The following is a 15,331-nucleotide window of genomic DNA, read 5'->3' as shown; positions in this document are numbered from 1 at the left end:
TTTTTAAATCTCCGCTTATCCATACTACGGCGTAATCTAGTATACCAAAAGTGGCCAAAAGTTACGTTGCACCCATGACATGAGTCGTATTGCAAATTGTTACTTTTTTCAGAATTCCATTTCCTATTAGATTCAAATATAGATACTGAGAATCACAATATATAATTGTGAACAAGCATCTCATCATGCGATAAAAGTAATTGCATTTAAGAAAATTCTCATGCAATTGCATTTAAGAAATTTCTCAAGCAATTAAATTGAAAATAATTCTCATTTCCTTTACTCATCTCTTTGCTGCATTATTATTGAAATTAATGTATACGTTCTTCGATCATAACGCTAGAAGCTGAAAATTATCTCTCCAAATTGATTTCTTCATGATAAGTAGCAGATATCTTTTGTGTGAAATTAGTCGTACCACATAAAATTTTGAACAGACTTATCCTTCAACTAAATTTATAAATCGATCATAACATGTAGTTATTAATTGGGAGATTATTTTTCGAAAACATCAACGGTGGTAAACATTTTATAATACATCCGTGGGTCCAACATTTCAACAAACTTTATTCAGGTTTTATTGTTCCAATTTTTGAACATCATTTTACTTTTAACGTTGGTTGTCCAACATCATTATGAATCATTGCAGAGGTCAAGTTATGGATGGGTACAGAAATGCGTACCATTATCTTATTAGTTGATAGCGATATTCAGGCGTGTGCGAATGTAATTGCAAAGCGCACTTTCATAATTGTATTGCCACTCAATTTTAACATTAAGCTGCAAGATTCTTGTAAGCTCCTTTCAAGTCTAGTAATAGTAGTAATATGATCATTTTTGACAAAAAAAAATCATGTACCTAATGATTTGGCCCGATTTTTTCTCTTCAATTTGAATCACAGCACGAATTTTATTAGCAGAATTAACGCACAGGGATAAAATATAAAACCACGACACAAGTAATTTTGATGAATGTATTAAAAATATGAACATTTATGCTGAATATTCAATTATAAACCACACAAGCGTTCACAACCCAACATGACTTCATTGAATATTTTCAAATTGTAATTTTGAATTAATTTCGCTAATATCATAATGATAAATTGCGATGAAATATAGCTGAAGCCAATATATTTCTCGCAGAGTTAAAATTAATTATGGATACTTAATATCAAAGAGAATTAACCCTAATCAGACGATAGTAATATAATTATATTATCTCAGAATCCTATGATCAAAGAACCATTCAACTCCGCACATAATGATTGATTCTATAAAACATTAGAAATGTTTGCAACGTGATATTATTACATTTCCCTATTTCTTTGTGCATAAGACAATTTCTCATGCATTTGTTGAGCTTAAACCTTTATTGTTTTTTTGTTATATTTACGATTTCGATGTCCTCTATCATCAAAGTGCGTTACAACTTATAGATGACATTGAACTAGATCGGATGATAAACATCACCGTATTTTAACGTCTCGATTTTTAGGCTTGATGGCACTTTGATACAGAGACTAAGTTCTGAGTGCCCCTGTTATGAGACCTGATTCATTGCTAAATACTCAGATCAAATCATACGATCAAATTGAAAGTCGCTCAAAAAATGTTTCAATTGTTTTTTACACACTGTGTTTAATATTAGAAGCTAAAATGTTCAATTGAAGAAACGCGAATTAATAAAAAGGTGTGAAAATTTTTTTAATTATATTTTTTTTTCTCACAGAACCACGTACTGGGGTAAACTGTTGCACATTGACGTGTGAACCTACGTGTTAAAAATAGTCAACTGAGACCGTTATAGGACAAGTTGGAGCTAATTATAAAATCTCTATATTTCCAACCAAATGAAGTTTTTTATAGATCCATCTTGTCCAAAAAACGATAACGATATAGTAACAAAGAAAAACTGACGCAAGGCTAAAACAATTACAATGATTTCTTTTGTTGAAAATTACGAATTTGTTCAAAGGTGAATGAAAATAGAATCAAGTTTGGGTCGTACACATTAATTTAGTTTACTGTAGGCGAATTGATAAAAAATTGACTGTATCCAATGTCAAACAACGAGACAGAAGAGTTTCGGTAAAGATCTTAGTCTCTTTCATGAAATAATAATCCACGTGAATCGAGTATCGATTTGCTGTTTTGCTTGCTGTCTTCCAAACCTTCGACCGTTTTGCTCTTTGCTTTACGCATGTTTTTTCATTTGCTTAAAATCCTTTGTCCATTCAATAACATAGCTTTGCAATGATTTTTATGTCAACGTCGCTGGAAATTTAGTTTTCAGAATAATACAATTATGCATATGTACACACATATATATGTACATATGTGTATACATAGAACTAAAGGCATTAAGATATCAATGCAGAACTGTAAAGTGTGAAAGCATAATCTTCAATGATTCGGGGAAAATCAAAGAAAAAACAACGATGAAAGAAAAAAGTTAAAACATGTGGTGTTTTCAAGTTATAGAAATAAGAAGAAACTAATGACAGAAGATTATTTAAGTTCATCCAAAGGGCGACTGAGCGATTGAGTGAATGGATTGTGGATTATAGTTCCATATTAACATACGAGCAAAACTTGTTTGAAAAAATGCATATGACGATAATTCAAATGCAGTATACATACAAACATTTAATATCAAGTGATATTGAAACAACTTGATGCTTAAAAAATATGCAGGGTAGTGTACTGACGTGACAGGTAGCGGTACTGGCTCGTGAACTAGATAAACAAAAACGCATTTCACTTAGTAATATTCTGATCTTACAAGCGAGGCTAGTATTCCTCCTCGTCCCCAGGTGCCAACGCATCACCATCCTCTTCTTCAGGCGGGGCAAAACCATCCTGAAATAATAAAAAATCCGTCAATATTTTGAACAATGTACCTGTCCTCTCGAATTATTTTAAAGAAACAATAGAAAAAAAAAATTAAGTGGATCAATAAAACCGTTTAGTCGATAGCGAGATGAAAAAATTTTTGTTGACTGAAAAGCATCGATTGATCCCTGTGATCATTTCTGTTTGAGTTGTATCAAATAATTGGGTTTATGAAAGTGAGATGCATTTAAGAAGGCTGAAAGGCTCTGCATTAAAGAAAAATATAACAATAACACAATTATGGCAAGAATCTTAAAGAATCATTGAAAGCCTCTGGCTTACATTTTTTCTGACTAGAATTACGTTGGAATTGTGATTTATTCTTTCTAGTGTTAGTTGGTATAAACTTTGCTTATGCTTTTATTACTACCTATGTGTTCATTTCATAATGATGAAACTCAAAATATAAATCACATTAAGACAAAGTCCTGAACGAATATGGTGGCAACAAACTTTTCATGTTTGTGGGGCAACAAATAAAAGATTGAAAAAAAATGAATGAACTAAACTTGAAGTAAACACTCAAATTGGTAGTTATTATATATCTCGTTTATTGAACTGTCAAATCAAGAACTGCCCGACCAGTTGAACAGCAAAACAAAGTCACCACGTACTGAATGATTTTATAAATTGCGGCGTCAAATACTGCAATCCAAGTAGGTAAAAACCAATTGAACACAACCTACTCACTTCAACAACATGAATTACAATACTTTATCCCAAACTACCAGCCTGCTAAAAGGGAATTATATACAAAGGGGTGAAGATAAATACCCTATCCAACATTTTGAGCTGAACAAACAAGAGTCGGACGAAACTATGGTTAATCAATAGAAATGATAAGAATTTGTGTAACAGCGTGATTAAGCATGGTGTTATACATAAAGGATATTTTTGGAAGGTATGTACAAGCACTGGATCAGAAACACAAATCACTGACAGGTTTGAATGATCGATTTCATATATAATACAAGAAACGTAGGCACCTGTGGGGTGCTGAAAAGATACTAATGATATCAGAGCTTATACAAGAGTGTTTAACCAACTATCCCTTAAATTTATTCATGGCTTAAAATACAGTGTATTATTGTTCAAGTTATCAATAAACCTCAACCTCTAATTCCCCTGGAGACAAAAACAATATATACCAAAAAGTGATAACTTTACTCCATCCGTAACAGCTCATTAGTCAAATATTTACGGACTAGGCTGATTGATTAATTATTTGGCGCCTCACATCTGACATGTGTATAGATTGTAGTCGATTTCATACCAGGCTATGTTACGGTTGAGCTAAATCGTTACACTTATATATTCTGGGTAAGTGTGCTGGATGTCATCTGATCAAAATCAATGCATGAGCGTAGATGATCGAATAATTTTAAATAATCACTATCATATTGAACAGTATGGAATAGATTTTGTAATATTAAAGAGCTAAACATTGAAATAGTTAAGTTCACCTGTAAGTCTGAGCAAATTCTCCATATCGCATTTTCAGCGCTTTTGAATTTGGGAGGCGTTCTGAGTGCAGTAACAATTGAAGTGCGGTAGGACGAATAAGAAAGTTTTTAAATAACGCCTTTTGGAAACAGAAGAGCTGAAATTTGGCTCAAAAAATTCATTCAGCTATACAATTGACACACAACTGTGGCATCCAGCACACTCATTATTCTTGCAAAGACTGCACACCATTGTAGCATAACTTTTTTGAATGTTTGCCTGGTGAGTAGATTGCAATCCCCTTCGCTGTACAAAACTTAAGAACGAGAGAGTCACAATCAACCTCTCCAGGTGTACATACTTTAAGCCCATAAAAGCCTGATTACTGGTAATTGGACTCAACGTTGCATTGATCAGGTATAAAGTTTGCATTGTTGTGCATTCTTGTTTTTGATCATGCTATTGCTGGAATAAATGTCCAACAAATCATAGTAGTTAATCCAAGGCGCCCAACGAACGGAGAGCTACTGACAGACAGCGGGCGTCTACCTTAGAAAATTTTACCTTAAGTAAGTGACCTGCTATGGAAATGAAACATAACCAAGAAGAGATGCTAATAGGTCTCTTCTTCGTCCTCCTGGCCATTCCCATTATCCTGAAATCATTAGAGTGTCAGGGTCTCTTCTCTGAGACTACCTCTCTGAATGCCTCAGCATATTTGGCCCGAGTTCACAATTTTGTGACGCTGATCTTAGTGAGTATATGTATTTCGGTTGACAAGGAATTTTGTTCATGCCACTAGGGAAATGTAGAAACTCAAAAATAGCAACATTGAGATAATCTCGTGTGACTAAAATTCATTAATTCCAAAAGATTAATGAGTATGGCACGCTGGAGTTAGTTACTTATTCAACGAAATAAATCATTGAAGGGGACATTAATAAGATAACTGTACAAACTTTCATTCTAATACAAGATAACTCCGTTGTCAATTCTGATGATAAAATAATGTGGACTAGGCATGATTATACTATACACAGAATCGCATGGATTTAAAAATGATTTTTGAATCACTGATATGCTCCATATAGTATAATGCTAACCATATTTGATGAAAATATACTTCTATTATTTCATAAGTAACTTAGGAATAGACTGGTACGTTTGTGCAATTTTATAAGCATGGTCATGAAAATTTTTTATGATTTAAATAGAAGGGCGCAGAAACAGAGTAGAATGGTCACATTCTCTCATTAAACACGATGTGGTGATTGAATCTAAATCAATTCAGTCCAAATAAATTTAAAATCTCGTTACGATTATTCTAGAATAGTTTAGTAAATATAAATTTTGGAAGCATTGCAGGGGGACAGAATGTATGTAATATAAAGTATTGGTGTTAAATAAGAATAAGAGGTTTTGCCAATCAGATAAGTATACAAGTTTGTCATACTTTATGCAAAATAAAAATATAATTTTCCACTATGTGGAACTAATTCTTCAAGAAATAAATGTGAAATAATATTTACCTCGGTGGCATAGAGAACGTCCAAGATCTTCTGAACAATTTGCGGAGGCTCACCATTGTCACAATCCTGACACATAACTTCAATATCTCGTAATTTACCAAAGTAGAAATCTCTTTCCTTCTCCAAACCATCAACAGTTATCTTGAGCTCCATCATCTATAAAATTGAAATAATGAAAATCAATAAATGATTTTTATCTGAAACCCAAGTGATTTTTATGAGCCTGAGATTAATATAAAATCATTTTCTGGACTTGCAAAGGACTAATGAGTCGGTTACCTGTGCACTAAGCTCTTCAATTTTCCCAGAGTCACCGCGACTACCAACAGCGGCTGGCTTTGGCGCTGGACGTTGGACTTTGGGCACTGACAAGGATAGAAACTATTGTATTAAATTTTTCTAATTTCATGTCGAACAAAAGATAAATGAAAATGTATTTGAATTAGTAAAAGCTGGATTACAGTTTCAGAAAACTATACAAGATCGAATTGTAAAATTTATGCCTACATTGAACAAGTGAAGTTTCAATGCACTTTTAAATCATAGCTATGTGATTGAATAATATATTGGAAGATTTCACGGTATTAGAATTAAGAAACTCTAAAAGTGAATTGTCTTATTCGGCATCAGAAAAAAGATTTTTTGTTATGTACATACATGTACATGGAATATGGTTTGATCATGCAACATTTTCAATTTTCATATTAAGACTAAACTCAAGAAACACCTACCTACAACCTAATTGCTACATGAAAACAAAATGCTGATGATAAGCAAAAGACATGCAATGAACCATGCTGCAACGGCTGTATGAAATTACAGTTCAATGGAAATAGTATGTGAACCAACAAATCCCGTTTTATCTATTTATTCTTTTCATGAAGTTAACACTAGGTATACTCGGTAGTAATTTGCTTTGAAAAACCATGACAGGGCATATTAAATTGTTAAATAAATTTTCCTTCCACCAACAACTTTTTTCATACAGTTGAGATTGCATGTTCATTTATAGCGTAAGCAGCGTATGTGATTTCTGGGTAACACAATATAAACAGATACCATCACTCGTAGACAAAGGAGTAATAAGTAAGAAAATGATAATTACTAGCTTTGCCTACTGGCTTCGAAGTAGGCGCTTGAAGGGGAGACGGAGGTCCCTCACCTAGGACGAATGTCATGTTATGTTAGTCCCATGTATGATAACTAAGTGATAAAATGATGAATAGCAACAAACAACACAGAGTTTTTAATTCTACTCTTGTTCCTCAAAATTCACGTGTTTGAATATTTACATATGATCATGTACGTAAAATATGTTATATTCGATCAGGGGATCCTAAACCTGAATATAATACAAGATTACACGTAGGAATAAATCGTCGTATCAACTAAAAGAAAAAAAAAGAGAAAAAAAAATCCAAGAACATTATAATTCATAACATGTACAAAAATGAACGATGACCTACAAATAAAAAAAAACTTGTACCAGTGAATCTCATCAATTAATTATATTTGAATATGGAGCAGTTCGAATCGATTGACAGAGAGTAGTTATTTGTTGATGTGTCAAGATAGAAAGAATTTGATAGAACCGGTGATGAGATATAGTTATTTGATTGCATGTGTCATTTAAGTATAAAACAAAAATAAAAATACCGGCTCGGCCAATGGGCTTGGGCGGAGCTTCACGAGGGGTATGACGCTTTATCAAACCAGACCCTCTAGGTGCGGTACTTCCACCACCACCCATTGCTTCGTTTCCCCTCATTAATAGGGCGTCATAAGGTTCTGTGCCCGAGTAGTTCGCGTCAAAGAATTTCTTGAACCATTGTAGAAACTCAAAGTTGTCTTGGAATCTGCCTTTGACAAGCCTATCGATAGGGACAATCTGCAACGATACATGTAGCAACCAAAAATATGAATCGAATCCTGATTAAACGGAAATAAAAAAAACCTATAATGAAAAATTAGAACAAAGAAATTAACGTATGGAATTGGTACTCTGTAACAATCAGTTACACACGTTTGAATAAGTATAACACGTTTACCAATCATTCAGAAACTGCTATGAGTTTTGTAGTCGTTAAAAAATATCTGGAGATAATTATTCAATAAATCTGAAATCTGTTGTCATTAAGGCTGATAAAACTGTAAAAGGGTACTGACTAGACCATAGGTATATGGGGCTGCAATAATTTTTGATAACGCTTGCAGCCAATAAGAAATCAATAGATTCCATAGAAGTAGCAGGATATGTCGAGGTATAAAATAAAATTAACTCTTCTTAGCATCTGCTAATCTTATTTGTACCATTTATCAATTTCTAAATAATTGATGGATGATAAGTTGACTGAGATCCTGCATCGTGGGTTTCAAGTAAGTTGAAATGGGTCTGCTATAATTTATGGTACTCGAATAGTATTTGTACATATGTATACCCCCTACTTGGATGTATTTTTAGTTAGATAAAAATACCTAGCAGACCTAGGTAAGCTTTGTTACCATAGAACCATGTGACTGGCATGAAATGTAATACCACGAATACAAAATAAAGAAATGTGCAAGTAATGTTGCTGGCTATCTGAAATTATAAAAAATAATATGAGGCTCAAATATTACATGATAGTATTGATCGCATGCCGTGCAATTTGTACTGAAAAATGAAAAAATAAATATAGAGGAAAGTACTAAGTGATACCAGCCACAATAATTCTGCGATATTCAAACGAAAAAGGTGTTTGGTCTCGTTTTTACTTTAACAAAGCTACTAAACTATGTGATTGGCAATAAATGTCACATGATCTGAATTGCTTGTAAATATAGGATATGATATTTCGCCTGCAGTTCAAATGAAAAGCTAAAATTTTTCAAACAACAATGAATTCATGCCATACTCAGTAAATACAAACAACTTAAAGCAATAATTTTTTCAAGTACCCGACTGTTGTTTGGGTAAAGCGTTACGTTGTTGAATATGCTTTTGTTGCATCTGTGGCTGTTTTGGATGAGAAGGCAATGGTACCAATTGAGGATTGGACAAGTTATGAGTACCATCAACACCTGAACCAAGTGGAATACATCCACGGGCTTCATAGCCATCATACTCTCGACCATCATAGTTTGCGTCAAAGAATTTCTTGAACCATTGCAGAAATTCAAAGTTGTCTTGGAAACGGCCTTTTATCAGCTTGTCCACAGGTATTACCTATTTACCCATTTGCCTTTTATAAGTACATTAACTTTGACAAACAAGAGGGTTGAAACGAAAGAATACAGGACTATGGACGAGTTACAGTCTGCAGAATGTTCAGAGGTGCACATTGATGTGATATTTGCTCATATGACACAATAGTATAGTATAGATACTTAGTTCCTTGACATTGTCTGTTACCTTGTCAACGTTCATTTTCTTGAATCCTCCTTGGAGTATTTTGAAATTCTGTATGTATTCGTGTTCCAGAACAGTTTTGAACTTCACTCGTTTCAAAGGTACGCTGCCAGGGAATAACATATCCATGAACTGACAGTAGGCGGCTCCGGTACATAATTCTTCTATCTTGCTGAACGAGGATGAGAGGCAGTCATTGACCCAAGCCAACATATCGTGTCGACTGAGGTTATCGCTCGTCACATTTGTGGCATAGACGTTGACCGCCATGTTTGCAGCTATTTATCTAGTCAGATATCCAAATAATGAATATTTTATCCACAATTTAAAGTCAATTCGTATGGATACAAAAAAAAAAATCGGCATGATCACGTATGCCAATGGAAGTTACGATATATCCTCTGAATTGATTCATTTTTAAAAGCTGAATAACTTAGAAAAATCATAAATGATCATCAGAAGCGACATTTTCATTGGATTTATTGTATTTACTAGATTCTTTTCAACCCACGTACATGCAAAATTAATGGTGTATAATGAATTACGTGTTTCACCAATAACAGTTCTTGAAAGGCATGATCTACTATCTAGAAAAGTCAAAGACCCTGAGAATACAAATTGTTGAATATCACTATCACATAGAAGTGTCAATTATCCAACACCGAAAACATAGGAATTTAATGTTCCACGGTGAAATAAAAGGATTTCACGGATAATTTTAGCAGGATGACCCGCATTGAATTTTGTCTATTTGCCTCATTGGCACGCGGCAATCGGCAAACATAATCCGGACATTTTATTGACGTACAATATACTTCCGATTAACGTTTCCAGTAAGGGAATTATCTATAGATATCGATTCAATTACTGAGATATACAAGCGCTCGCAGATATAGCAGCAATTTTATGATAGCGGGTAAAATACCTGAGCGAATTCTTGGTAACCGAGCAAACGGGAGTGGTTCAACACACAGATGACAAATGTGCACTCGGATGTTCAAATACGGGTACCATGGAAGTTTATAACGGTTTCTTTTTCAGGATTATCAAATGTATCACTAATATTGTTATTTATTTGGGATATAATTGCCTCGAATGACGTATAAAAGATCTGAATTTTACCCCCAAGTCTACAAAATTCTTAAATATTGCGTATTTTTTACCTAAAAATCAGCAAATCGCGCGCGATACGCGATACCGGAATTTTTTTGTCAACTGTCAAATGGCGGAAAATCGCAGCGACGCAGCCATTTGTAGGGATATTTTTTCAAATTGAAAAAAATGTATGTTGGCAACAATTGCAATGAATATGTCGTCGGATTCCTTCAACTGGTCAACTTCCCGAGTCACCGACAATAGGGTGACAGGCGTTTTTCAATAATTATTCGTTCTACCTGTTTGTCTTAGCTTCACGTTTATCGTACACCGCTGGAAAAATGGAGTGCTTAATTGGAATACAGTTCAAAGATTTCGTTCTCGTTGCTGCGGACATGACAAATGCCCAATCAATCATGGTTATGAAAAGTGGTAATGTATTGGAAAAACTATCATAACCTTTGGTAAACATTTCTAATCTCAGTTATTGAATTTAAATCTTTCCTGATAATTTGAAAATTCAATTTTCCCGTTGAATTATATTTGAAACGTGTTAATCGGTTATGGCTTTTCATTATCATTATGTGAATCGCACATGATAGTCGAATAGAAACTTCTATCTCAATCAAGAGCAGTTTTTTGCATTGTCCCTGCGAAAATTAATTTATTCTTGTTTCCAAAATCCGTTTGTATTGCTTTCCTATAAAATAAACTTTATTTTTAGATGAACAAAAGATTCACAAGATATCTGACAAACTTGTGATGGCAGTATCCGGAGAGTCAGGAGATACCACGCAATTTGCTGAATTTATTGGGAAAAATATTCAACTCTACAAGATGAGAAATGGCTATGAATTGTCACCCAAAGCTGCAGCTAGTTTTACACGAAGGAATTTAGCTGATTACCTGCGTACCAGAACTCCATATTTTGTCAATTTATTGATGGCAGGATATGACGATGAAACTGGACCAGAATTATATTTTATTGATTACTTAGCATCCTGTGTGAAAGTGCCTTACGCTGCTCATGGCTACGGTGGATTTTTCTCTTTGGCAATTATGGACAGATACCACAATCTCGGTAACGATGCATTTCTTCTTCCTTTCTTGGTTTTTGGATCTGAAAATTAGATAATAAAAGAATGATTTGTTCGCAGACCTATCTGAACCAGAAGCCTATGAACTAATGAAGAAGTGTGTGAGGGAAATCCATAAACGGCTGTTTGTAAACTTACCTAACTTCAAGGTTCAAAAAATTTCAAGAACAGGAATCACGGATTTGGAAACAATTACGGCTCAAAATCTAGCCATTGAAGAAGCTGCTAAAGCCTGAAATAATACTGCCGTGTCAATTTTTCTATACTTAATATTCGATCTTCAAGTCAACTAAAAATAAAAATATTGTGAAATCAATGAAAAGCAGTGTTTTATTTCATTATGTATGTATTGTAAACACCCAAGCTTTCCAAATCCCAAAATTTCTCAAAAGTTCTGAGGGATTACACCACTTCAAGGTAGAAGTGGTTACGTATTACCCATATGTCTATTGAATGAGAAAATAAAGATGATATATACTATAACTTTCATCATTTTCTCGTTGCTTAAATCTAGTGTATAATCAGAATTAATTTATTATGCTAAGACCGTTTATGCATAGTTACAGTACAGTAGTTTTTTTCAAATATTCTCTCTTAGATTTTTTTTTCTAATCAGAAAAAAAAGAAATACTCTTGAATATAATATAAATTCTCCTTAACACAACGTGGAAGAATTAATTTTTGTAAAACATGTGCGCAATTTTTAAGTCTTCTATACTTGACTGATAAATACGTGGCAAACAAACAGGGAAATATAATTCACATAAAATATATCACCGACGATGTGGCAATAATGTCTTGCAAAAATATTTAATCAGACAGTACCTCTACGTTATTTTCACTTATACTCCTTCAAAAAATGTCTGTAAGATTCATTGGTCTATAAAATTATAAAATATTTCGTGAATGAGATACTGTTTGTGAATATCAACTCAAGAACTCACGCACATGTCAAGGTCATAAGAATTTTGTATAATATCCGTTTACTTGGTATATCAACGATTTTGAACACCATTCACACAGAACTTATCCATCAACACTAAAGAGACTTGCAATATATTTGATGATACCCATTTTTCTGGCAGTGATGTATAAATGTCTTAGAAGTGTTTGTTGAATATTCTACCAATTTTCACATTTTATTCGAATTATCTAGTGGAAAATTGTATATTTTTTACAAATACCTTAGGTTGGATATTTTTGCTATCAAAGCTGATTGCCAGTTGAAAACGTTGAGATATCCTTCTTACACAAATTCAGAACTGCAGGAAGTGGCTCGTGTTAGTAAAACTCTTATGTATACACTCATACCTGGATGTACGAATAATTTAAAATAGAAGACTTTGACTACGTGGAAAAAAGTCCATTGTAAGGTTCCCTTGGTTACAATGCTTCAAAAGTCACTCATGTGTCTGGCAGGATTTGCCCAGTTGGGGACGCAATGTAATGTGAAGAAACTGAGTTGTCCCTGAACATAAGTGACTCGAAAAAAAATATCATTATTCCATTCACAACCAAATTAGCTCCGCTCAAAAGTACTACTGGTATTGATTCTTAAGATGTATCAACCTCCCTCTAGCATGATTCGTTTTCACCACGCTATATAATGGTGCTTCAGGTAATACGAGGTTCAATTTTAATAAATATAATATGCTTGTGTGCCATTGTTGTTCAGAGTTGAAAGAAAGAAATGAAAAAAAAATCATATGGATCAACGCATGTGCTGTATTCGGTGTGTTTGGGATAACACAAATAATCTTACTGAGGCAAAATGTGAGAGGAGGGGAATTTGCTATTCATATGATAATATAGAATTTTGGAATCCCTAGTATATCTACATCAGATGTTATTGGCCTTCTTTGTGTAGAAGACCTTTATCATTGTCATGATACTTGCCATATGCTCGGTTGTGATTCAACTCATTATACACATGGCAATAGTGGTGTAGCAGATCACTGACGACAGTTGAACGTTCCACGAGTTACAGTGATACTTTGCTTCCCAGGAAGATTTTATTTATCTTTCTTAATTTCTGCCTGTGTATCTCCAGCGACATTTACAGCCTCTGATGGATGATCTTCGTACCTGTAACCACATTATAGTGAAACTATCAGATATCTCGTATTGTGTTATTCAATTTAGCAATAGAAATACTTACGAAAAAAGCGCCTTGAGGTCTCCTTTAACCAGAGCAAGCAACAATGGTGTTCCTAAACACGCAGGTACCAAGTATAGCAATGCAGGTTGCGCGTGTTTAAATAAATGCATGACTAACATTGTGGCCAATAGTCCCATAAAATATGCAAAGAATGTGGCATAGAAGTACGTATTTGATTTTCTACTTAAACTATGGTCAAACCGAAGTAACAGTGCAATGAATATTCCTGGTACGACGATGTCACCCAAGCCCAGCATGGCAAAATTAGATCCTCCAAGTCCCTTTTCAAGCAAATCTTGTGGAAAAACAAGTTTGATTGGCGCCTCGAAAGATTTGGCAACTGTCACCATTACATTGGTACCAAATACCCAGAAAATATCATAAACAAACAGTCCACACAACAGAATACAGCCAGTTACAACATTATTTAAATGTAGAAGTTCTACTCCATTTATAGCAAATGCAATTCCGAAGAGATTGTTTGCAATCCAGTGCTGAAAAGAAACAGAATAACAATAAGCTAAAATGTTTGAAATGTTTAACTAAATATTCTCACCTTTTTTAGCAAGTACCAAGCACCCACGACAGAACAGCAGATTAGACAAACAATATCATGGAGATTGAATTTGTAGTATATTAAGTCTTCTGCGTTATCTTCGTCACCTTGTGTGAAATGAATATGATATTGAGTCTTTGGTATCGCAGCTGGTACCAAAGATGAAATTAGAGGACTAAAACATAAAAAGTATATGAATTATTAGAGGAAATACCAAGTATCAAGTAATATTCACCTCATGAGATGGCAGAGAGCCAAGACTCCAAGGAAGAAGAAATACCCCGTCAATAGCAAATTGATGTACTCTTTGGAAAATACCTGCAAACAATTAAATAATGCAATTAGCATTAGCGTTTATTGAAAAAATGTGAGATTATTTATTGGTCAAAAGTGTTAATATCTTGTTTCCCACCTGAAAAAAGATATAAAGTCCTACTAGAGCTCCGCTTGCGATGAAAGGAAACATCGCAGCATCCTTCTGAGTCATGGTCTCTGGCTTTTCACCACTTTCTGCAAATTGTTTCTGTGGGCATGATTGAAAAATAGAAATTTAATTATTTAAAGTAAAAATAAGTAATTTTCATTGATGCGAGAGAAAAATAATACAAAAAATATGTTCTAAGTTTGTGTTTCAAGTGAGTGATAATGGTAGGAGTAATATGACACATTTTTTTTAAACTTCACTGGGCAGGGGTAATTTATCATGTTAATTGAATGGAAGATAAAAATAATTGTTCACTAGTTAGATATGTTGACGTCTATGGAAAAAGTTATTGGCAAAAATATGTTGAAAATTGTGTGTGACCTGCTGCTCCTTATGGTGCTTTACGGATCTGTAACTTCCAAAGAAAATTGGAAGAATAGCCATAACAACGAGACTGCCATAGGCGATTGCCATTCCTTCAGGAGTAGAGGGTATTCGTGTTCTAATTGTGTTTGCATTTTCTGTTAAATTCTCAACTGCCTGACCCACGATTTCTTCGGCTACGTCTGCCATCTTGACTTCCTATCTGTATACTGTGTACCGTACGTACGATATCCACTTCTGTATGCTATCCGTCGTGTGGTTTACTTCGCGCTCTTATCACACTGCCCCACGTCTGCTAGCTATTCGGCAGACCGCCGTCACCGCCGTGTGAACCGCGACAGCGATTGCGCAGGCCTCAAATC

General features: G+C 34.2%; 3 protein-coding genes across 8 annotated transcripts; 1 reads left to right on the top strand and 2 right to left on the bottom strand.

The window, feature by feature from the left end:
• Positions 1 to 547: 547 nt before the first annotated feature.
• On the bottom strand, positions 548 to 10,535 carry LOC105684257 (microtubule-associated protein RP/EB family member 1). 6 transcript variants are annotated; one of them, XM_012397481.4, is made up of 8 exons: positions 10,181 to 10,412; positions 9,259 to 9,541; positions 7,524 to 7,755; positions 6,973 to 7,029; positions 6,147 to 6,232; positions 5,868 to 6,023; positions 4,903 to 4,993; positions 548 to 2,862 (listed from the first exon to the last, which is right to left on the bottom strand). In XM_012397481.4, the coding sequence occupies exons 2-7, from the start codon at positions 9,523 to 9,525 to the stop codon at positions 4,952 to 4,954; spliced, it is 840 nt and encodes a 279-aa protein (XP_012252904.1). In that variant the 5' UTR covers positions 9,526 to 9,541; positions 10,181 to 10,412; the 3' UTR covers positions 548 to 2,862; positions 4,903 to 4,951. The 6 variants fall into 6 exon arrangements, with proteins under 6 accessions (XP_012252904.1, XP_012252902.1, XP_012252900.1 ...); XM_012397479.4 differs by lacking the exons at positions 4,903 to 4,993; positions 10,181 to 10,412 and adding an exon at positions 10,419 to 10,535; XM_012397477.3 differs by lacking the exon at positions 4,903 to 4,993.
• A 24-nt stretch (positions 10,536 to 10,559) lies between these two features.
• On the top strand, positions 10,560 to 11,769 carry LOC105684239 (proteasome subunit beta type-2). Its single transcript, XM_012397441.4, has 3 exons — positions 10,560 to 10,782; positions 11,075 to 11,431; positions 11,508 to 11,769. Exons 1-3 carry the CDS (start codon positions 10,692 to 10,694, stop codon positions 11,681 to 11,683), a joined length of 624 nt encoding a protein of 207 aa, XP_012252864.1. The 5' UTR covers positions 10,560 to 10,691; the 3' UTR covers positions 11,684 to 11,769.
• LOC105684237 (minor histocompatibility antigen H13) lies at positions 11,760 to 15,307 on the bottom strand. Its single transcript, XM_012397439.4, has 6 exons — positions 14,967 to 15,307; positions 14,574 to 14,684; positions 14,397 to 14,479; positions 14,162 to 14,336; positions 13,606 to 14,099; positions 11,760 to 13,532 (listed from the first exon to the last, which is right to left on the bottom strand). The coding sequence occupies exons 1-6, from the start codon at positions 15,156 to 15,158 to the stop codon at positions 13,460 to 13,462; spliced, it is 1,128 nt and encodes a 375-aa protein (XP_012252862.2). The 5' UTR covers positions 15,159 to 15,307; the 3' UTR covers positions 11,760 to 13,459.
• Between the last annotated feature and the right edge of the window lie 24 nt (positions 15,308 to 15,331).

This window comes from Athalia rosae, chromosome 4 (genome assembly GCF_917208135.1).
Source record: "Athalia rosae chromosome 4, iyAthRosa1.1, whole genome shotgun sequence".
NCBI classification, from domain to species: Eukaryota; Metazoa; Arthropoda; class Insecta; order Hymenoptera; family Athaliidae; genus Athalia; species Athalia rosae.
Note: the sequence above shows the minus strand (reverse complement) of the source record. Positions and strands in the feature narration are given on the sequence as shown.

Coding starts and splice junctions, on each gene's coding strand:
- LOC105684257 (XM_012397479.4), bottom strand. CDS start 9,525: ATGGCGGTCAACGTCTATGCCACAAATGTGACGAGCGATAACCTCAGT. Junction 7,756..9,258: donor AGAAAATGAACGTTGACAAG/GTAACAGACAAT, acceptor GTATCGTTGCAG/ATTGTCCCTATCGATAGGCT. Junction 7,030..7,523: donor CAAGCCCATTGGCCGAGCCG/GTATTTTTATTT, acceptor CATTCGTCCTAG/GTGAGGGACCTCCGTCTCCC.
- LOC105684239 (XM_012397441.4), top strand. CDS start 10,692: ATGGAGTGCTTAATTGGAATACAGTTCAAAGATTTCGTTCTCGTTGCT. Junction 10,783..11,074: donor AATCATGGTTATGAAAAGTG/GTAATGTATTGG, acceptor CTTTATTTTTAG/ATGAACAAAAGATTCACAAG. Junction 11,432..11,507: donor GGACAGATACCACAATCTCG/GTAACGATGCAT, acceptor ATTTGTTCGCAG/ACCTATCTGAACCAGAAGCC.
- LOC105684237 (XM_012397439.4), bottom strand. CDS start 15,158: ATGGCAGACGTAGCCGAAGAAATCGTGGGTCAGGCAGTTGAGAATTTA. Junction 14,685..14,966: donor AGCACCATAAGGAGCAGCAG/GTCACACACAAT, acceptor TCATGCCCACAG/AAACAATTTGCAGAAAGTGG. Junction 14,100..14,161: donor CTTGGTACTTGCTAAAAAAG/GTGAGAATATTT, acceptor GTTTCTTTTCAG/CACTGGATTGCAAACAATCT.